This window comes from Denticeps clupeoides, chromosome 9 (assembly GCF_900700375.1).
Source record: "Denticeps clupeoides chromosome 9, fDenClu1.1, whole genome shotgun sequence".
Taxonomy (NCBI): domain Eukaryota; kingdom Metazoa; phylum Chordata; class Actinopteri; order Clupeiformes; family Denticipitidae; genus Denticeps; species Denticeps clupeoides.
The window spans coordinates 21509246-21532005 of record NC_041715.1 but is presented as its reverse complement, the minus strand read 5'-3'; the positions used below and the strand labels follow the sequence as shown (position 1 = coordinate 21532005).

Sequence of the window (22760 nt, the reverse complement as noted above, 5' to 3'; positions counted from 1 at the left end):
CTATTCTTTCTCTGATTAAGTCAGCCACAACCAAAAAAAAAAAGAAAATGAAAGAAACAAATGTCACAACAATGTATTTGGTCTTCTTTATTTCCTACAAATTAAAAAGCCCCTGTTAAGTTTCTATATTCTTTCCAAACTTTTATATAATTCACTAAGCACAATACACACCTTACCTTGTAGCTTGTGTTTCAGGATTTCCATATCTGACTTTAGGATCTATCGATCCAAGTATACCATTTCTTTATTGTTTTTTTCTATTTGTTTAAACAGATGCAGTCTATATAACTCCTTTACTGGTAACTGAAAATACAATAGTTTAGGGTTACATTATGTTGGACATGACTTCCATTGAATTAAAATCCGGCATTCAGTGTACATCACTGCACTGTGCTCATCCGTGCAGAAATAACCTGATGTACCCTACTCCTCTTCTTCCTGTTCTTCCACACTCTGTAGGGTGGTTATGGGGGGAGACAATAATATACATTTATACTTGGATATACTTACATTCTATAGGTTAATGGACACTAAAATGTGAAGATGTGATTGTAAAGATTGTTTGATGTCTACACACATAACATTACCTCTATATGCCTCTCTGTATCAGCAGAAATGGTGTCCTCATCCCCTATATACACCAATACACCAATACGTCCTCATCCCCTCAATACACCAGAAATAAGGACACTTACAACTGCCTGGGTTTCTGTTAAGACAGGAGGTTTCAAAAGGCAGATATTGCCATCAGAATCTATTGCACCTACATGAAAATTACAATACCATAGTTTTCCTTTTACCTTTGATAATACTTAAACATTTTAATAATACTTAAATAATTAAACATTTCCACCGAAAATTAAGTTAAGGTTATATGCATTCTTGTTTTGTCAAATTTGTTGTAGAAACTATGCAGTAGCCTATTTTATGTCATTTAATGGGATTCCATTGGAAATAACTTCAAAATTATGACCGATTCCCTACTTTTTCAAGTAAAATTAACATGAAACATTATATATCTTTTTTCTAAAATTATACTTAAATATTTTAAATGTAATCTCATGCATTAACTTGAGTAGCTATGCTTTCCCACGCTAACTGTCTCTGTTTTGCCGATGCAGTGGTGTTGCTTTTATGTTTAAATATATGCTTATTTTTGCTATAACTTTGCTCGAGCACATCAAGTTCAGCTGGAGAAAAATGCTGATCTCTTGTTTGTAGATGTTGCCACGGTGACTCGTAATATCTGCGCTCCATTGATAAAGCCTTTTGTAGTCGTGGTGTGCCCACTTAACTCTGAATTAGTCTACTCAGAGTTGATTGACCTAACTCAGATTAGCTGTTCTGAGTTTTTAATCATTCGGTTAAAAAAAAAGTTTAAACTACGAGTGGGTTGAACCTCCTTTCTGAAACGGGCCCCAGGACATAATACCCCCACCACCAGAAAACAACTTTTACTGTTGATCACAAAAAGTATTCATTGGCAGGATAGTGACAAGGCGTCCACCAGAACATTATCAGAGCCCTTTTTGTACCAAATCTCCAGATTAAACCCCTGCAGATAGAAGGACCAGCGCACAAGAGGTTGATTGGCATTTTTCATTCTGGTGAGGAAGACAAAAGGGTTATAATCTGTATACATTACAACAGGAACAGAAGTAGACCAAACATCAACTTCAAAATATTGCAAAGACAGCAACAAAGCCAAGGTTTCCTTCTAAATGCTGCTGTAATTGAGTTCATTCATTTCTTAGAAAAATAATAAATGGGGTGATCAAATCCATCAGTATCCTCCTGTAAGAGTATAGCACTTGCATCTACCTCCAGTACGAAGGGAAGGTCAAACTTCGGAGAGGCAAGAACTGGAGAATTATAAAGAAAAGGCTTTTGAATCTTCAAATGCGTTCTGGCAATAGGCAGACCAAACAAATGCAGAGATTTTATGGAGCAGATTAGTCAGCAACAACACAACGAGAAGCTATAGTTTTGCCCAACGAGTGGTTGGTATGGAATGGTAAGTCAGAGACGGCTACTACTTTAGCTGCAATGGGGTGAACATGTAACTCACAGTTGCTTTAGCAAACTCACACCTTGCCAAATCCGAATGCCATTACTGAGTATTGCATAAAACTATCCGGCATCACAAATGCAAAGACCTCTAGGGGTTAGTACCTCCTGCCAGTAGCCATTCAACAAATCCAGTTTACTGACAAAACTAGCTGAGCCCACAGTCGACGTAATCCTCCATACGAGGCGGTGTGACTGTCATGTGACTGCATTCACTTTACGATAGTCAGTGCAAAACCAATGAGTGCCATTTGGTTTAGGAACCAGAATGCACGAAGAGCTCCAGGCACTAAAACTGGACATAGCTAACTCATGATTGGCAGCATAGGTCTCCTCAGCTGCCATCACCACCCTCTTTGTGGGATTGAGTTGGTATATGTGCTGCTTTATAGGAGCATGGTCACCCACATCAATGTCATGACACAGGACATTACAACACGATGGCACATCTGAAAACAAAGAGAAAAAGAGGCCATTTTTTTTTATCTCATAAGCATGCTTCTCAGGTAAATGTAACAGAAACAAGTCCACATCAGACATTATTTTAGAATTCTGGAGACGGACACAAGTCACAAGAGATCCCTCAAAGTAAGGCCGTCCTCCTCAGGACTGTAGCCAGGAGTCACCGCGGAGGACACAGATGCAAACGGAACTGGATCAGCAGCTACTTTCTCCACATACCTGGTAACATAAGACTTAAGCATATTAATGTGACACCCTAGTTTTACGCCGCCTTCATTGCCTTGCCCCACAGTATCGGTCCGATCTGCTTCAGTCTTATGCTCCCCCACGTGCTCTCAGGTCAGCAGAAAATTTATTGTTAGTTGTACCTAAGACAAGGAGGAGCTTTTTCACCCAATGCCCTTGAACGTCAAGCAGGCCAACTCCCATCCTGCTTTTAAGAACTCTCTCAAAACACATGAAACAGTAACGTTGAAACAGAGACGGGGGAAACACCTACAACCACTGGAACCATGGCATCTTTTCTAGCAGCCAATTCTAATTCTAGCTTCTTTAAAACAAAGTCCGGTTCACACTAGACATTTTACCTCCAATTCAATCTCCAATTTTACGAATTTGCAACTCCTTTTTGACCTCATTCTCCCGCACAGCACAACTGTCGCGTTCAGATCTCCACTTGGCTGCTTCATATTGCATATGACGTTCCCGAAAAGAATACTCGTGCATCCTTATTTCAAATTCAGATAGGTTACTGGCTGCAGGCACCAGAGACGCCTGACCCTCGGTCCGTGCAACAATGACATTACTACCCAATAACCCCCCATTCTACTGCTTTAAACAGAGATTCCTTCAACTTCTTATCCTTGCTTATTAACTCAATCATTTGCAATTTGCAACAAGTTCTCTTTGGTCCAATTCAACAAAACCTCATACGATGGGATCTGAATAAATTCATCTGCTAACGACTGTTATTCACCGTGCATTTCAGACCAAGAGAAATGGACGGAACGATATGCAGAACCCAACAAATATACCTGAAGGCTGCGAACAGAACTACATGTGCACTTTTCCAAGGACTGTCGTCGCAACAACGTATGGAAACTCTGATCCCTTAACTTGCCAAAGACAATCCCTCTAAAAAAAAAAAAAAAAAAACTTCTCTTCTTCAAAGAGCATTACGAAACTGACCAATTTAACAAAAAAGGTAAATAAATAAATAAGAAATACATACAAAACAAATTACAACTAACACGGGAGAAAAGAGGAAAAACAAACACCAACAAACACCAAGTTGCGTTGCCTCCTAGGTAAAGCGCAGGGGAAACCAAAAGAAAGGAAATGCTAGGGAGGGAGGTAGGGTGGATGTCGCGGCAAACACAGCCCCAAAAAAGGAAACTCAAGCACACACATTTGGGTTGTCAGAGAACCAAACAGTGCCTTTGCACCAAAAAAAAAAAAAAAAAAGGATGCAAAAAACAGCGTGAGCGTGTTCTTATGTGATGATCTACATTGTGACAGGAGATATTCTTCAGGTGTCAGCTCAAATTATGTAGCTGACACTGAACTGAAAGTTGTTTTGTTGTTCTTTGATCAAGGAACCACTTAGATGATTTGAATGTAGCAGTGTTCAAGTTCTTCAGAAGCCAGTCAACATGAACAACAAAGGTACACTGGGGCAGTGGTGGCCTAATGGTTAAGGAAGCGGCCCTGTAATCAGAAGGTTGCTGGTTCGAATCCCGATCTGCCAAGGTACCACTGAGGTGCCACTGAGCAAAGCACCGTCCCCACACACTGCTCCCCGGGCGCCTGTCATGGCTGCCCACTGCTCACTCAGGTTAAATGCAGAGGACAAATTTCACTGTGTGCACTGTGTGCTGTGCTGCTGCGTATCACGTGTGACAATCACTTCACTTTCACATTTGTAAAGAAAGCAATGCACTTCCATAATCTCAACCAATCTGCTATGATCAGTTCTTTCAGAGTTTGAAATACAATGAGGATCATCCTCAAGGCTTACTTTAAGTACCATGAGTACTCTATTCAGAAAACAAATTATAGTTTATGTGTTGGGTGGATGTGAAGGTTACTGCTATTTGCAATGTTAAGAAAAAAAGTGTGTATTCACTGTGTAAAGCTGAAGTCGTAATTAATTGATTGGTAAATGCAGCTTTAAGCTCATACAGTATATGATTTATCCTTGGAATATTTCCAACATGCAGACAAAAAGTTTTACAGGGTACATTATAAACATGTTGACGAACTGCTGTTCTTCTCCTTGATTTAATTAAAAATTAAAGACAACACAAGTAAACACAAAATGTGTTTAAGTGAAGGATTTTTTTTTTAAATGAGAAAAGAAAGGGTCTATATGGCCCTGTGCCCACTCATCTTTGCAGAATTGTTGTAAATCAGCCACACGGGTTTTCAAGCATGAACTGCATTTTTAAGGTCATGCCACAGCATCTCAATAGGGTTCATGTGAGGAATTTGACTATGTCACTCCTGAGTCTTCATTTGGTTTTCTTCAGCCAATCAGAGTTGACTTGCTTGTGTTTTGTATCATTGTTCTGCTGCAGAACCAAAGTTTATTTTAGCTTGAGTTCACCAAGAGATGGCCAAACATTCTTTGTAATTTATCACAGCATGTCTTCCAGGTCCAAATCAGCCCCAGACCATACTACCACCACCATATATTACTGTTGATCCACAGAATATTTTCCCAAAAATATGTTGCTAATTTTGCCAATATGCCTGATGTTCTGTGGATGCTGTTGTGGGGTCTTTTGTGACCCTTGAATGAGTCGTTGCTGCACTCTTGGGGTAATTTTGGTTGGCCGGCCACTCCTGGGAAGGTTCACGACTGTTCCATTTTTTCACCATTTCTGTAAAATGGCTCTCATTGTGGTTCGCAGGAGTCCAAAAGTTTTAGAAATGGCCTTACAACCTTCTCCAAACAGATCTTAATTAATTTCTTTCTCACTTGTTCCTGAATTTCTGTAGCTCTTTGCGTTATGTCTAGCTTTGTCACACAGGGTAATGCGGGTTGTGATTATTTCTATCCTTTAATAACTAAATCCTTCACTTAAAAATACTTTTGTTTTTCACTTTTGTTGTCTTTGACTAATATTTATAATTTTTTGTGACGTGTAAGTGCCACAAAAATGAAAAAGAAAAAATGGAAAAAGTAAGATATCAGAGAGGGGGCAACACACCACTGTATATAATCGTATAAGGCATTTGGAAGACTATATAATCCCCAGGACTAATGCTACCCTAGTCAATGTCAAATTTAATGACAGCAAATTCTCTGTGTCCTATTTGGAAATCAAGTTCAGGTTGCCAGTTGAAGATGTATATGATGTTCCCATCTGTGAAGTAAACCATGCACCATGAACACCTGCAAAGCAACACATTCGATCATCTCTAAGTGAACGGAATTCACCTCCATCATCTACAATCTGCAACCATTTACAGTGCTGCAATCATTACTGTCCATTTCTATGCAGAAGGGTGTAGGGAATATACATATGTTCTCATTGTTACACTAACATTGAGTACTTTAAACATTTTCATTTAACAATTCTATTTATTGTCTCTGGTTAAACATTTGTGTTAATCTAGGAATTTTGTGATTCAGATTTTTCCCAGATATTAGCATGGGTTTGCTAATGGGAGTGGACAAATTTGAACAAATCCTTGATGGTAGGATCATGGCATGTTTTTCTCATTTAAAGAATATGGCGATGTAAAAACCGGGGAGAGTAGAGTTAAAAACTCTCTCTACACACAAAAGCACCGTATTCAAACCACTCCAACTTGATGCAAGTTGCAAAAACGGAGGTGTTGAATCTCCATGCACAACACAAGCAGAGAAATCTCATGGCTCCGCAATGTCCCATCTTACAGACGGCCGCTTGATCCCCTGGGGCACTCAAGTATTCAGGGTCCATGGGGATCACAATTGGTTCATGATTGTGCATCTGCTTGTTGGTCCTGGTCCTTCCTGTTCAGTTTGGAATTCAAATGTAGCTGATAGTGGTGGTTCCGTGCCCTTTACGATCTTCAGGTGTCTGAGATCACACTGGTAGGGAAACCTGCCTTCTTGACAGAGATCAAACACAGCAGCATACATAGAATATTCAACTTGATCAAAGGCTTTGCACACTTGGTTGGGTTCTTTGTCTGGACTCTGAAGACTTGGTGGGGTTCTTTGTTTGGAGTCTGATGAAGTCAAAAGGTCATACAGATTGTACATGTAGAAAAACAGTGTCCATTGTACAGAAAAATAAATGACAACAATGATCAGATATTGTAATGCAAAGACGTGTAAATATAGTGAGAAGCTTAAAATGATATCAGGGAATTCATAACTCTGCGAATCTGCTTCAACTTATTAAGTCTAATCAACAACAGTGGCCGGAAAATAAATATAAATAAAAAATGTTGTTGCCATATGATTAGATAATTTCCACCTTTATCACTAAAAGTTATTATTTGAGATTATGTTCAGAGAGAAAAACCGTTTCACATAAATATAAATTCTGATCTTAAACATGTTGATCATACTGAACATGAATTTAAACTGTAAACTATGAATATCCAATTACTGATCAGTTATTATCAAATTGTTCACTGTGGGACATGGTTTATGATGTTAAATGTAATACCGGTAGTCTAAAACGTCACAAATCTTGGTTATTACTGGTTACAGTTTGGTCTGTGAGTTAATCTATTGTGCCAGCCACATCTACATGCCACATTGTAAGTGATACAGTTCTTAGTCCATGTTTATTTTCTACCTTGTCGGAGTGGATCTGGATTTAGAAATGGCTTCTATGGTCCCAGGCTTTTTTAGGATATGTAGATCCTTTTCATTTAAATTAAAGCACAGAGATTCTATTCCTCACTATGCAGTAAAATTCAGATAAAAAAAGACTTACGGTCGCAGATCCACATCCGAACAAAGGTATCATGTCAGGGTCACCATTTGTAAAAACCGGGGAGAGTACAGTTAAAAACTCTCTCTCTACACACAAAAGCACTGTATTCAAACCACTCCAACTTCATGTTACCTAGCAGAAAGAGGCATGGCACAATAGAGGTTAAAAGGATGAACAGTTTCTAATTTATTAACACCAGTAAATTTCTATTGCAGTTACGTGAATATTGCATGTAAAAAGGTACCAATGTTACAGAGAAAACCGAAATGAAAGACAGCCGGAAACCAAGAGGCTTCAGAGACATCAACTGATCCAGGAGAAAAATGAGAGGAGAGAGAAGACTCAAAAACCGGAAAATCCGGAGAGCAGGTGGTCCCGACGCCCGGCACCTCACAAGTTTGGCTCGATGGAGGGCCGCCAAATGTTGCACAGCCATTTGACAAAGACATCCAAAAACGGAGGTGTTGAATCTCCATGCACAACAAAAGCACAGAAATATCATGGCTCTGTGACGTCCCATCTCACAGCGAAATCCCAAAGAATATATTTCATATATATTCTACATACATATATATTCTACATACAGTACTACATACTCCGGGACGTCACTAGCATTGAAAGATAAGGAGGTTGTCCCCAGGATTGTAGGAAGGAATTAGTGTTTATAAAAGGCTGACAAGCTTTCACCAAACTTAAACAGGCTTCTTTGATTTTATTATCTCATATACATTATTAGCTTATTATGCTGCTATCTGGCTCATTTTATTTCACTGGCTTCTTTGGAAGATCTCCTGCCTTTGATTTCCTCAGTATTTCAAAATACTTTTGTATATCCACCTGGCTGTAATCTGAAGGATATATTTCTACAACAGCAAAAACATTTTTTATAACTATATAATTTAAAACCAATTATAACTGCAGCATTATGCAGTCAAGTTAGTCTAAATTTGTTTTAAAAGGCTCAACATCACGTTACTTTCATTTAAGCAAATATAGGTTAAGCAATGAAGACTTATTGACACCAACTCATAATCTCTGACAATGAAATTCTTTTTTCTGGTGAACTGCAGATCATAGCGACAAGCTATGACAAAACAAGCTATGACATGTAAATTCCAAGATCTACATACCTTATCTCTTAAAACATATTTGGAGGACAAGAGTGTAGATTCCAATCACCGTGAAGGCCAATGCTTAACAGATTGGAAACCAGCAACTCCAATAACCCTTATGGAATGGACAACTCAGATACAAATCCTGTGTAATATTTAGCAATACAATATTATCGGTGGTGTGATGCCAATGAATACAAACACCTCATGCATGTATGAAATGACCTGCATCTTAGCAATTTGTCATCTTATTCAAAATTCTAGACAATTTCATTTAAGTTTAGGAAGGAAGTGATTGTAAATGGCAGCTTCATCCACAGGTATGGGGGTGCAAAAAGAAAAGAAGACGAGCTGTTACTGGACAATCAAAACTAAAATTATACAAAAAATCTTTGTGTAGTTTAGTGCTTGTCCGCTTGGATGCTTACGATCCACCCATTTCTGTGACACATCTACTCACCTTCTGCAATAACCCATGAGTCTGTGGTCTGTGCTGTATTTCATCTATTACTCGAATCATGAGATATTACTCATGGCATCATCATACAAAGTTTTCATAAGAGTCTGGCTTCATGTTACCATCCTCATCCAAGATTAAACTAGTGCCCTCTTGTGGTACCATCATCAAAACATCTAGAATAGCCCTCCATAGCATAAGAAACACAAGTTACATTGAAAAGTGACAATGGGCAGTATACATTGAACACAACAAACTATTCCCTATGCATTTCAGGGCATCCAGCTCATGATTATCCAACTCATCTGGCTTTTTTAACCTCTTAGTCTACCCCCCTCCTCCCCCATGAACACAAACACAGTCAGTAACAACTCAGGAGAGATTAAAAACCCTTTATTTCCATGTAGTTCATATGAACAGTGGGAATGGGTTCTTTCCATTCAGCTCATCTGCCTTCTGCGGTAGAAATGCTCTGAGGCATGAGACAAAAACTCGACTGTACACACAGGCAACAATATCAGTCAGTCTGACTGGAAAGCAAGGCCACTCCAAAAAGGGTCACACTCAGCCAGAAGAGTCCTATTAGTCCAAGCACTCCCTTTGATTTTGTTGTTGTTGTTACTTTTCTAGCAGTGCAGGGGAAAAAACTGGGTTTAGGTTTCTCTTGTTTTTTCATTCTGATGTACCTGAAAGTCTGGGGAAGAAAGATTCCGTCTGTTCTAAACCCCAATGGTTCTTAGTCAGAGCAGTGATCAGTAAAATAAATAGCAAAATTACAAGTCCGGATGACATCACTGGGTTATTTTCCCCTTTGTGACCAACTGGAGGTGAAAGAGAGACCCCACTAGACACTGGGGTCGAAGGTCATCTTACTCTTAGTCGTGACATCATCCATTCAAGACCCTGGCACAGTCTGGACAAAAAAAAAAATTAAGAGGGTTATAACAAAAAAGCTTGGAGACTGACTGGATCAGGCTACACAGAATGCCAACTAGTCACATTTTTGCATTTATCTTTAGAGACAACTTAAAACGTACCCCTCTCCGGTGAGTGCACAGCAGGCCTGAATGTGCCATTGGTGGTCCTTGATTGACGTGAGCTGTAGGTTTGTGGAAATCTCAGACACTGACATGCAACCTTTTACATCCTGCTTATTAGCAAATATCAACAAGCCAGCCTTTTTCAAGTCCTGCAATAAAAAAGCAAAGCAAATTAATAAGTAAATCTCCTGAAATGTACTTAAGGTCAGAACAAATTAAGGTCAGAACAAGTACATCCTTCATTAAGCCGATACAATCTGCTGTAGAGATCGTCAGTTACCACTTTAAAATGTATATCACAGTATGCATCAACACTGAAATGACAACAAAATGTAATTATGTGAATGTGTATTTGTCTTCTGAAATCTTCATGTTCAAAATGCAATAGATGTTTTTAACGTTTCTCCAATGTACTGTACTCAAAACTGGAAGGTCATGGTTGGTAGCATACCACGAGTTAAGAGTGAGAATCCTAGCTTGCGTTTAAGTGGGTGTGGATTTAAAATAAAATGCTTCTGATTGGTGAGCATGGGCTAGTGATCAGTCTGCACATTTAAAAAACACAAAGCGAGAATGGAGGAAAAGTTGATGTTATCAGTTTCTGAGCATCCAGAGATCTACAGCATGACATTATAGTCATACCAGGAGTTTAGGAAATGCAAACCTTCTGGCAGACACAATGCATGTTTGAAATGAAAGCAGCTTACCACGAAAATGACAACTTTTACTGCCTGAACTATGTTTTCTCTGCTGCATGACCCCTCGGACAGACAGAATGTTGCCTGCCTCCCCCAATGCCACAGCGGGTAACCAACGCTCCAGTCTCTCGCTCACTGAATGTCTAACCAATGAAGCAGAGTCTGGAGTTGAAAAATAATCGCAGCCATTGCGATTTATAAATTCATGATTGTGGTTTGATTCCAATATATATCATTCAAGCCTAATTCACACTTTTATGCATTTTTTATGCACTTTTATGCTTTTATTCCAACAATAAATCACCTAATAAATGAGACAAGCAAATAAAATACTTTCAAGACTTTCTCATTTTTAGAAGCGATTACACATTTGTTGCATCATGGGCTTCCTTCACGCATATTTGTGCTACTAATAAAACTGCATAATAAATGGAATTCTGGCAGCATTCATTACCTCCTGCTGCTTGCAAGTACAATCTTTGATAACAACACTAAAGCATTGCATGACAGCATTTAGTGAGAAACCTGCAACTCAGTGATTTAATGAACTTTCAGTCAATGCAAATGTGTGTGGGTGAATGTGTTACTGTTTTAAAGTGAGTTTTATATGAAAAAAATGGAAAAATCTACTGTAGTGGTAGTAGCAGCCTAGTGGATAACACACTCGCCTATGAACCAGAAGACCCAGGTTCAAATCCCACTTACTACCATTGTGTCCCTGAGCAAGACACTTAACACTAAGTTGCTCCAGGGGCGGACTGTCCCTGTAACTACTGATTGTAAGTCGCTCTGATTATAGGGCGTCTGGTAAATGCCATAAATGTAAATGGAATCAGTGTGTCTTTTTTCTGAAAACAGGCGCAAGCAGAATACAAACATGGAATTGAGTGCCCAGGGTTCTAAAAGATCATCTATAATCTAATACAAAAAACTGCCAGCACTATAGATTTATGAAGTTATGACACGTGTTGGGCATAAAAACAGAAATAAAAAAATAAAACAAACAAATAAATAAATAAACAAACAAACACCACAGTTATAAATAAATAAATAAATAATAACATCACATCACAACATAGTAGTTACTAAATTGCAACAATGCTTTCTGGGGTGCACCATCCAGCAGCACCCTTCCATAAACCCTTACCTCATGTGCAAGCATCCTGTAGAGCTCTTCTCTTGTCACAGAGATCCTCTCTCTGTCTGTACTGTCAACCACTACGATCACAAACTACAGGAGAAAAAAAAAATACAGATGTAGTTCGTTGATATAAATAACCAATTCTTGACCGTACAAACTACAATATTACCAATTTTCAAGAACAAGTTTTTACTTGTTTAAGAGGAAGTCTTTATGACTGGTGTGCAATAATCTGGTCATGAAAAAACATTTAGACATTTTTCGAGTCGTACAGCAATTTGTCTGGCCATACTGTGAATTTGACCAATCATTAATAAAAGCACAGTTTACTTGCTGGACTGATAAGAGCTAGTAGACTGAAACCAACTGAATACCTGAATACTCCTCCCTCAGCCTTCCCATAGCACCAGGGGTGTAAGTTCCAGGGGGTTAGGGGGGGTCCCCCCAATAATCAGATCCAGACCCCCAACATAATTCAACCTAATTTTTAATGGCACAACTAGCTCAATGTGGTTCACACAACAAACACGATCTGTGCCTGCCTCTGATTGGGCGTGAGCACAGCTTTTTAAAGGCATGAAAACCCCTTTACTGTGGCGGCAGATGTCAGCCAACATGACTGTAACAATATGCTTCAGCGCGTAACGAATCATTTATACTTTTTTCCGGTCAAAGTTTTTTCCACAACTCAGACTAGCGTAAATTTGATCGCCTCAGCTTCCATTCTAGTGCAAATCAAAATGAATCACCTGACTGCGGATTTACCGCCCAAGCCGGAGTAAAATGAAAAACACTGAAAAGGCACAGTGCATTAATAAAACACATTACATGCAGCGGTAAATGTACTAGCCAAGCTTCCCCTCTCCCTGCTGCCTTTCAGCAACAGACATCAGCAAACAAACCATCAGGCCAAGATGATAATCAAGATCAAGCCCTTAAAAAAACTGCACTTTTTTATTTTTAATTAATTTATCTAATCTTAATTTCAGCTCAGTGAAGCACTTTTAGCACATTTTCAGTAAGTTACCATTCTTGTAGAGTTGTGCTTCAAATTTTTATGTTAAACAGATATTTGATATTTGTATCAAATTTTTGATATTGATATTTAAGCATTTTCAAGTCAATATTACCTAAATGCGCAGTGATTTAAAAAGGTGGAGTGGTAACCATGCATCATTAAATGTGATAACGTCGAAAAAAAAATTGGTTAGGTGCATTAGTGCAAAAAGTTAGTCTAGAGCTCTGAATCACATCACTCAAGTGATTCAGAAATTGTGAAATATCTTGCATAAATAACTTTGATTCCTTTGAATCATTTCAATTATCAGCAGCAAAACAGTTGCATGTTAGCTAAGTTAGCTGATGATTTGTTGAATGAAGTTGGTTTGTTGTTGTTTGCCAGCCTAGTCTCCTGTGAGATGAAGCCAGAGACTGCCAGGGATGTCACTTTCACTGAATTGTAACTTAACTGAATTGTACAGTGGTACCCCGCTTAACCAACGCCTCCCAGAACAAACGCCACCTAGGACATATGCGTGACTTGCAGAACAAACATGTTTCACTCGAACCACACGTGGCATGTGAAAAATACTTTTATGTAAAAATAAACATTCTGCACACACAGACATACAGTGAGTGATGATTCATGTTTGTATATTAAGTATAATTAAGCAGAGTTTAAACATGTCACACTGTGGCAAAAAAGCAGTGGAGAGCCAACAAACAAAAATGCTGGTGGTCCTTTAGTATTTAAAACTTATTTATTTATGTATAGAGATCTTGACACACCCTTGATTAGCACCCATAATGTCTGTCAAAATTATGTCATTGAGTGAACGTATATAGACCTCTCAAACCCTAGCAGTATTAGGGGCAGCTCCCAAAAAACACAGGTATTATAAATACATTTTAAATAGGGCTGGAACAACGAATTGATTAAATTGATAAAAATCAATTACTAAAAGAATTGGCAACGAATTTCCTAATTGATTTGTTGTGTCGCGCGACGCGGAGACATTTGATTATAAAAAAAAAACGCGGAGTGGAGTGAACACACTCGGTCTCTCTCTCTCTCTCACAGATGCTAGCAGAGTTTGGCGCCTCATAGACAGCGTGGAGCAAAAAAAAAAACAAAAAAAAAAACGAGTGGAGGTAGAGGACAGATACAACATGGCATGGCACGGGAACACCACGGCAATGATCCAGCACCTGAAACGCGTGTTTGATGAGGAGGAAGGGAGTTCAGCAGCAGGGGAAGTCACTACAGAATCCTACTTTTGTTCCGTTTTGAAGTGAGGAACGTAATGTCCCTGGTCCTGGTGTTTACTCGTTATCCAGCTTGACAAGCATGACAAGTTAGCGTTAGCGCGTTAATAACAGTAGTAAAGTGGTATAGTTACTTTGCATTAAAAGACTAAAGACGTGTTTTTATTCACTAGCCTTTTTTGGACCATTCAGTTTTCAATCTGTTGTCATGTTTAGCTACACTGCAAAAAAGTTTTTCTTACCTAGTAATTTTGTCTCGTTTCCAGTCATAATATATAAAAAGATTACTAGACAAAAAAAAATGGCATGAGAAAATTAAGTGATGCTTAAAACTTTTGTTTGAGATTATATCTCATTGAGATTAGTTTTCTTACCCCATTGGCAGATAATTTTGCTTGTTTTAAGTAAACGATCACTTAATTTTGAGGTGTTTTTTCAGATTTATCTTGATTTAAGATGTATTTAAATGTGGCGTATAAATGAACCTTGCACTTACTACATTGATCTCACACTGTCTGTGTGTCAGTGTGAGAGTTTGTGAATGTGTGCGTCTGCGAGTGTGTGCATCTGCAGTGTAGTGTAGAGAACAAGTTCTGACATTCAAACAAATCCTATTAAATTTTCTGATTTGTATTGTTCTTTATTTTTTTATAAATTATTTATCGTTCTAAAAAAAAAAAAAAAAAAAGTGAAGTGATTGTCACATGTGATACACAGCAGCACAGCACACGGTGCACACAGTGAAATTTGTCCTCTGCATTTAACCCATCACCCTGAGTGAGCAGTGGGCAGCCGTGACAGGCGCCCGGGGAGCAGTGTGTGGGGACGGTGCTTTGCTCAGTGGCACCTCAGTGGCACCTTGGCGGATCGGGAATCGAACCGGCAACCTTCTGATTACGGGGCCGCTTCCTTAACCACTAGGCCACCACTGCCCGCAGTGGCAGCTCAGGTGGCACTTTATTTAAAAAAAAGTATGTATTTGGCAGATGTAAAGCATACATGTGTATTTTTTGTGTTAGTCCATTTTTATTTTATTTTATTATTATTATAACAGCTCATGTTTGTGCACTTTCCAAAGATTTTAGTTCTGTTTTTGAATAAAGGGTTGGAAATGAATGCTTTTCTTATTTTTTGTTTTTTTTATCCAATTCTACGATTAATAAAAAAAAATAATCGACAGATTAATCGGTTATTAAAATAATCATTAGTTGCAGCCCTAATTTTAAACATACAGCAATATCTAAATTGTGCCCAGCCAGATGATACAAAACTCGACTACAAACCCAAATAATTCAACACAATTCTGTTGTAATGGGTTGCAATCATGTCAAAATTCCAGAAGCAGATTTTACAGGGATCCAAAGGGAAGGTTAAGCGCCCACTCATTACAGACATTACAGACTATCTGATAAGCTTGGAGGGGTTTGAAGAGGGGCAGAGATGCTGCTGTTTTGGTTTGTCCACTGTGGGCACAACATTGTACAACTGTTCATCTTGATTATGCCCATTACATTCCCCCCACCTCACCTCTGTGTTGGTGTAATAGGTGTTCCATGAAGAGCGCAGAGACTCCTGGCCACCGATGTCCCACATAAGGAAATGTGTGTTGTTCACCACTATCTCCTCCACATTGCTGCCTATTGTGGGAGATGTGTGCACCACCTCATTCATTGAGCTAAAGCACAATAACACAATTATACATTACTTTAACACTGACATTATTTACACAAATAAGTATGGATCCAATAACAAACAATTAAAAACAAACAATTCAATTGTTTGTTAAAATTAGGGATGCACCAATTGCAATTTTCCTGGCTGATTCCAGTTTCCGTTCATGAGCGTGACAGGCAAATACCAATTTTTGCTGTTACGAAATTACTTTTTGAGAACAGCAAATACAAATAAAATCTCCAATCTGTCTGCTCACTTTCCATGTGATGTTTTTGTCATTGTCATGCACAGCACACTGCGCACAAAACGAAATGTGTCTTCTACGTTTAACCCATCATCCCAAGTAAGCAGTGGGCAGCCATGATATGCTCCCGGGAAAAAGTATGTGTGGATGGTACCTTGATTATGGGGACCTCAGTGGCACCTTGTCGGTTCGGGATTTGAACCAGCAACCCTTCGGTTACGAGTCCACTTCCTCACCCGCTAGGCCACCACAGCTGATCAATTGGTGCATCCCTAGTTAAAAGCATATTACAACACTTACAACTGATACAGTATGGTCGTCTTCCCTGCATTGTCCAAGCCAACAATTATGACCTTATGCTCTGAAACACATAACAAAGAAGACATTACGTAGTAACGTTCCCAATGACCTTTCTCTGCAAAAAAACACACTTGAAGTTATACAAATGTGTGTGTGTGTATGTGTGTGTGTGAAAAATATGTGAGCTAATCCTGGGACAAAGCAAAATAAGTTGAGAATCTTCTTCTAGTAATCAGCATGCTGATATAAAGTATCAGGAAGTCAAGGGTTTAATTGAATCCTTTTTTCCAGTTCGTTTTGTAGAATAACAGTTTTATGATGTTATTCCCCTTATTAAAGTTCAATTTTCTCCTTCAGATACAGAAACATATCAGCAGAATCACTGGTTTAGAATTATTACCGCTATTACAGATGACATATCATGATGATATCATATTGTACGTTACTGTGAGATTCTGACAATCATGACATATTGTGTCCTGCAATATACAGACTTTTTGAAAATCAAATGAAACTGCTGACAGTGATGGTTACAAAGTCCTTTCATTAAAGGCTGTGAAGATTTAGTAGCAATCAGGCATCATGAGATAGATGATACCAGCCCAGAGATCAGAGTCAGTCTTAAGACTATGGAGTCTTTCAGACAGATCTTGCCAAAAACAAAGAGAACAATGAGAAGAACAAGCCTGTTGATAAGACACCATTGTATTAAAATAGATAAACTTTTATTTACTTTTTAAAATTTCCTCTGCCTCATGTTTGCTAATTGGAGCCAGGCCAATTCTGCATAGTGTTTACACTGACAATATAATCTGATTAAGTGATTCAGTAATGCGATTGTGGCAATAAAGCAATTAAAATATTTACATGTGCTTGAAAATGTTCACCTTCAATTCAAGTGGTACTTTATTTGAAGCAGCTAAATGTTGAAAGACAAAGGTGAGAACCCTTTTCATAAAGGATTAAAAAAAATATATATACTTTTATAGGATTTTCCTCTCTTGCAAAGCATACAGATGTGTTCATAGAAAGTAATAACAGGTATGTCTTTTCATTGATTCATTAAAATGCCTACGTATTTATTTAACAAATTGCCAATTTTCCTTTATTCTTGAACATCTGGTTCCCATTGGGATAAAACTTATGGAAGCTGTTGTCCATTATTTAGCTGATGTAATCATTCCAATTTTATTATAAGTAACAGTAGTACATAAAATTACTCTCCTGAAATTGTGTTTGTTACAATGGTCATTCTCCGAATAATGACATAATTCACAGATGAGAGACTACAGTATCCAGCACAAACGTCAGGGTTTTTATGGAAGATGATTAGTCAACAGGTGTCACACTCTCCCACCACAAACTGCACAGACTGGTTTCAATTCATGTCACGTAGCAGAGGATTACATGGAATCAGCACAACATACCACAGGAAGGCAATATGGCTTAAATGACTGCTTCGCCCTATAGATCATATCTTTACAAGGATTATTCACAAAACAAATTCAATTCAATCAGTAATGTTCAGTGTTCAAAAGAATGCACAGATATGCATATATCATTTTGTGGTTCTTATTCATATTTTGAAAATATCTTAGTAAATTATAGAAAGGGGTGCACTTAAGGTCACTTGACATCAGCAGGTACTCTCTCCATTGCAGTGCAGCTGCAACCAAAAGCCAATCCCAAAGGAAGACAACAGGACACAGAGAGCAACTGCTCCACTACGTAACCCAAGAATGTCCCTACATCCATAATGGATAAGATGATGTGTCACATGAACACCAGGAGCAGGGGAAACAAGAAAAGCAGTCTGGACATCCAGATCACAAACAGCACAAATAACAATGAAATATATATATGAAAATAAATTCTATCACACTCTGTTCACTTTATTCAAAATCTGTATTGACCATAGCCATTTAACAAATACTACAGATTTCAACAGCTAACCACAATACAAAAATCACATTGACAAATCTGACAAATGCGTTTTTTTATCTGGATTTGCATTTGGCATCCTGTAGCAGACCAACTTTAACATAATTAGAAAATCATGCATATACAGTGCATGTATCCAAATAGGCATATTTATTTCAGTGCATTGCAAAACTGAAATCGATATCATCACCGGACTTGCTGACTGTATACAGTCCTACTGTATTGTTCGGATGCAACACTACGGAAGGGCTTTTTCCATGCATCAACGACACTATTCAGGTAGACGCGAAAAATAAGAATGTCCGAGTCACCTAAACTCAGTATCTCAGAACAAGACATTTTACCGATCAAAAAGGCAAATGTCAGCCACAAATACACCTTTAGACACAAATACATTGTTCACCATTGGGACACTGGCTGGTGGAGATACAATCACAATATTTCTGCTTTAGATGACGGTAACATACATTACAACTACATGACTAACAACAGAATATTTGAATTCCTATAATAGCTGCTTTGCTAGCTATGCAGCTGAAGATGAAGTTACTGGACATCTAAATTACTGACAGCTACACCCAGACACCCAAATAAACCAACATGGTAATATTCTTACCTTGGTGATTAAAAAGCCTCAATAACTTGGTAAAAATAATTCCCATTGCTAATAAAAAGGGCGTTTGGAGGGAGAAATGAGGGAAGAGCAGTCGGCTAGCTGGTTAGCTCGGGCTACAGCCAGCTACCGAGAAACCAGTCAGTACATGTTTAAACACGACACGGGGCAACGAAGTAAGCGCAGCAGACATCGCCGAGCTTCTTAAGAAACTGGTGAAAGTTTAGCCGACACCATTTCAGACGCAGTGTATTTTGGCGGAAGAGAAGGGCCTTTAATTTCGCGTTGACTAATTCCCTCACAGCCACTCTGACTGCTGGAGAGGCTCTGCCGCAGTTCACGCATGCGCAGTGTAAACAACAAGGTTGCCATATCCACCATTTATAATTCGTTTTTTTACATTAATGTCAGTCACGTTGAAATATTCACTCACTGTTAATGTTAATTCCTTTTTGCTTATTTCAGTAATATAGTATGTGTTCCATTGCACTTGCGGTAGCATGGCGCATTGTTTCAGTTGAACATTTAACATCACTCTTAACATGTTAAGCACGTTCTCCCCAAGTTAAGGGGGTTACATGTTTTTGTTTTTATTAAATCTGGCAACAGACCGTCTTCCCTTTAAGCGCTGCTGTTTTTTGAGGGGGTCCTGTGATTCGAAGGATGAGAAAATCGAATTCGGTAGGAGATATTACACGGGCAGGCTCTGTAAACGGCCTTTTACCGATTAACAGATGTGGCTGAGCAGCGATCTGTCAAACACGGATTGCCTCACTGTTCACTGTTGATACACCAAATAACATCATCAGCCAAAGAACTGCTCACTTGTGCTAAACGAAATCGTGTTCATCGTTTGTTAAAGATAAATGACGGTGCAGTAAAGGTGAAAACATACAGTATGTCGGAGTCGGTATGTTCTCTGTTTATGGCTCATTGAAACTCAATTTAAGATGCTATATGGCAAAGGAATACCATACATTAGCATGCAGCACTGTCCATATTTGCATAGTAACTGATATAATTTTTCATCTGCAGTTTTGCAGTTTTACTGTTCAGTTCAGTCTTGGCTCAAAACAGGTCAGTTTGTGGAGAGACAGTGTGATTCGTTATTTGAAAGTACATGTTAGCAAGTGCAACAATCAAATTCAGTCCTAATTGCAATATTACCTATTATCCATGATATCTGAGGTCTTCTTTATACAGATTTATAAAACAGGACTAGAACATAAGGATTATAATTAAGGCATAGCTGTACTATAAAATAATAATAATAAAAAAAACATAATTACTTGTGATACAACAAAATATCAATTTACAGGGCAGACATCTGTACAGAACCATAACTTCTTCATGCATGTATCACTAGTGTTCACTGGTTATACAGTAAACTTTTTAAAAACAATCTATAACCATAATTCAAAGATATAATAAATATACTCCACACATAACCCAAAACACAGTCAACACATTCAGACTTTTTCTGTTGGACAGTCCTAGTTGGACTTTGCTACTTTAAACAGTTTTAAAGAAAAACATTATTCCCTAGAATATTGACCACAATGAACTTATTCATATAATTCAGCATTCATTTCATAAATATTTGTTTAGCAGTGCCACTCCCTTAACAAACAAGTGCTTTTCCATGTGAACTGTACAATAATTCTTCAGCACAACATTGTAATGATATTGCATGAAATACTCAATCTAGGACAGAAATAACAGCTCTGTTTTTTGGTGGAATATTGCTTTGAAGTTAGACAGCCATAATAAAACAATAAACCATGTAGACGATGCTCCAGTAGAAAAGGGTGCTAGACAGTGATATGAAAACATGGACCATCATGACAGTCGTAGTACTGTAAGGACACTTAACTCAAACTGCATCCTGCACCTGTCCAAATACAGTGTTTGAGTTCTGGTTCAGAAGAAAATGCCACAGGCAAACATAGTTCCATGAAACACGATCTATGAAGTCAAAATATAATGTAATTTGATACAACATTGTCTGGCTTTTGAATTGTGATGTAACAGTTAGCAAAAGTTGCAAATGTTGTTGAGGAATTTTTGGGGGATTATCAGCTGATTAGACCAGTAGACCAAAAAATAAAAAACGTCCACACAGATGCATTATGGTTTTACCTGACTAGCATCTTGTTGTCTCTTATCAGCAATTTGATTAAACAAATATATGTAATTATTGTAATTATCGACTAAAATTCTTACTGATTAATACAAAAGTAGAAAAATTTGTTCAGACCATGTGAAAATAATGTGATTGTCACTGTGAAACACTGCACACAACGAAACTTGTCCTCTGCTTTTAATCCAGCCATGGGCAGCCATGAAAGGTGCCCAAGGAGCAGTGTGTGGGGACGCTACTTTGCTCAGTGGTAACTCAGTGGCACCATGGCAGTTCACACACGGTACCTGTCATGGCTGCCCACTGCTCACCAAGGGTGACTGGTTAAAAGCAGACGACACATTTCGTTGTGTCACCGTGTGCTGTGCTGCAATATATCACAATGACAATTTCACTTGCCTACCTGTGATGCAGTAAGAGTGTAACCTTCCTCCACCATAAGGCATGTCCAGTGAGTTTCTGCCCCCTTATAACAAAGGTTGTACCTTGAATTAGGTAAATTACTACTAATGTGTGGACAGAGAATTCTAACAAATTTCAAAGATCTGTAACCTGCCCCTAAAGCTTCGCAGTATAAAGAAGCATGCTTAGACAGCAGTCCCAGAAACCAAGGAATATGATGCATCTAATTTGGATCCATGCAAAGATTTCTTAGAACATTAGTAGGAACCTTAGCAAAATTAACTGGATTGTGTGTGTCAGTACTACACTAAGCTCTGAAACTCCAGGTGCATTGACCTGGGAGAGTTAGTGGGCCAGGAAATTACTTTATTTGTAGTATACTGAATATGCAGGCTGAACTATTTTAAAGTATTACGAAGAAAGGCAGAGAGCTGCTGTCCACAAGCAAGAAAAATGCCTTAACCCAAACAGGTTTTTCTAAATAGGTTCTTAATGGTCTAAACATAAAGAACTATCCTCTATGCTTGTTTAAAGATTCTTATCATGCACACCATTAAGGTAAAAAGACATTATGCCTGCTCATTAGTTCATGTGCCTTGCTGTGCATAAGACATACAAAATACTGTATAGGAATTGTAGCATATACATAAATAGAACTGAATTCATAATGACCAGCCTAATGGGTTATACAGTCCCTGACAAAAGAAATAGCTAATTTTATTCCCAACAGCTATTGTAATAATGTTTCAGTGCAAAACAAAACTGTTAAAAAGTATTCTAATATTCAAAGCTTGGTAAAGCCAATTGAGTCAATTTTTGCAAGGACGCAAGTGTTGTCAGGAGCTTCACCTTTTACTTATAATGGATCAATTAGGTCTCAGGTGTGTATAAAAAGAACCCCAGTACACTAGACCTTCACATTAACTGCAACTAGACCTCTGCAAACATGCCTAAAATTCACCCTGAGACTAAAGAGGCTGAAGACCAGATCCATTGCTGGAGGCATTGAAGGCACTGACCTTCAATGTGTCTCAGTGTCACGTATAGAGGATAAAAAAAAGGTTTGAAGACTGGAGACATTTTTGACAAGCCCAGGTCAGGCAGACCCCTGGTCGAGAGGACCGTTTGTTGTCTCAAAAATCCACGTCACCTTAAGTCCCTGTGTCAACCAGAACAGTCGGATTCTGTCTCGAAATGGCCTCCATTGTCGAATCAGTGCCCAGAAGCCAGCACTAAACAAAAGACAATCGAAAAACCGTCCAGC

The 22760-nt window shown here is 38.4% G+C and overlaps 1 protein-coding gene across 2 annotated transcripts; it reads right to left on the bottom strand.

Moving 5' to 3' along the window:
• Positions 1-9410: 9410 nt before the first annotated feature.
• Positions 9411-21350, bottom strand: arl5a (ADP-ribosylation factor-like 5A). Of its 2 annotated transcripts, XR_003750822.1 has the most exons (7): positions 18958-21350; positions 16401-16461; positions 15710-15857; positions 11924-12007; positions 10076-10227; positions 9816-9951; positions 9411-9732 (listed from the first exon to the last, which is right to left on the bottom strand). XR_003750822.1 is itself a non-coding variant. In XM_028991946.1 (6 exons), the coding sequence occupies exons 1-6, from the start codon at positions 19001-19003 to the stop codon at positions 9903-9905; spliced, it is 540 nt and encodes a 179-aa protein (XP_028847779.1). In that variant the 5' UTR covers positions 19004-21350; the 3' UTR covers positions 9411-9902. The 2 variants fall into 2 exon arrangements, 1 of the variants encoding a protein (XP_028847779.1); XM_028991946.1 differs by having other exon boundaries at positions 9411-9951.
• Positions 21351-22760: the final 1410 nt, after the last annotated feature.

Bases quoted from the DNA above. Each gene is read 5' to 3' on its own strand.
- arl5a (XM_028991946.1), bottom strand. From the start codon at position 19,003: ATGGGAATTATTTTTACCAAGTTATTGAGGCTTTTTAATCACCAAG. The intron at 16,462-18,957 runs GTAAGAATATTA...TATGTGTTTCAG, and splicing joins GAGGCTTTTTAATCACCAAG to AGCATAAGGTCATAATTGTT. The intron at 12,008-15,709 runs GTGAGGTGGGGG...TTTCTCCTGTAG, and splicing joins CCTATTACACCAACACAGAG to TTTGTGATCGTAGTGGTTGA.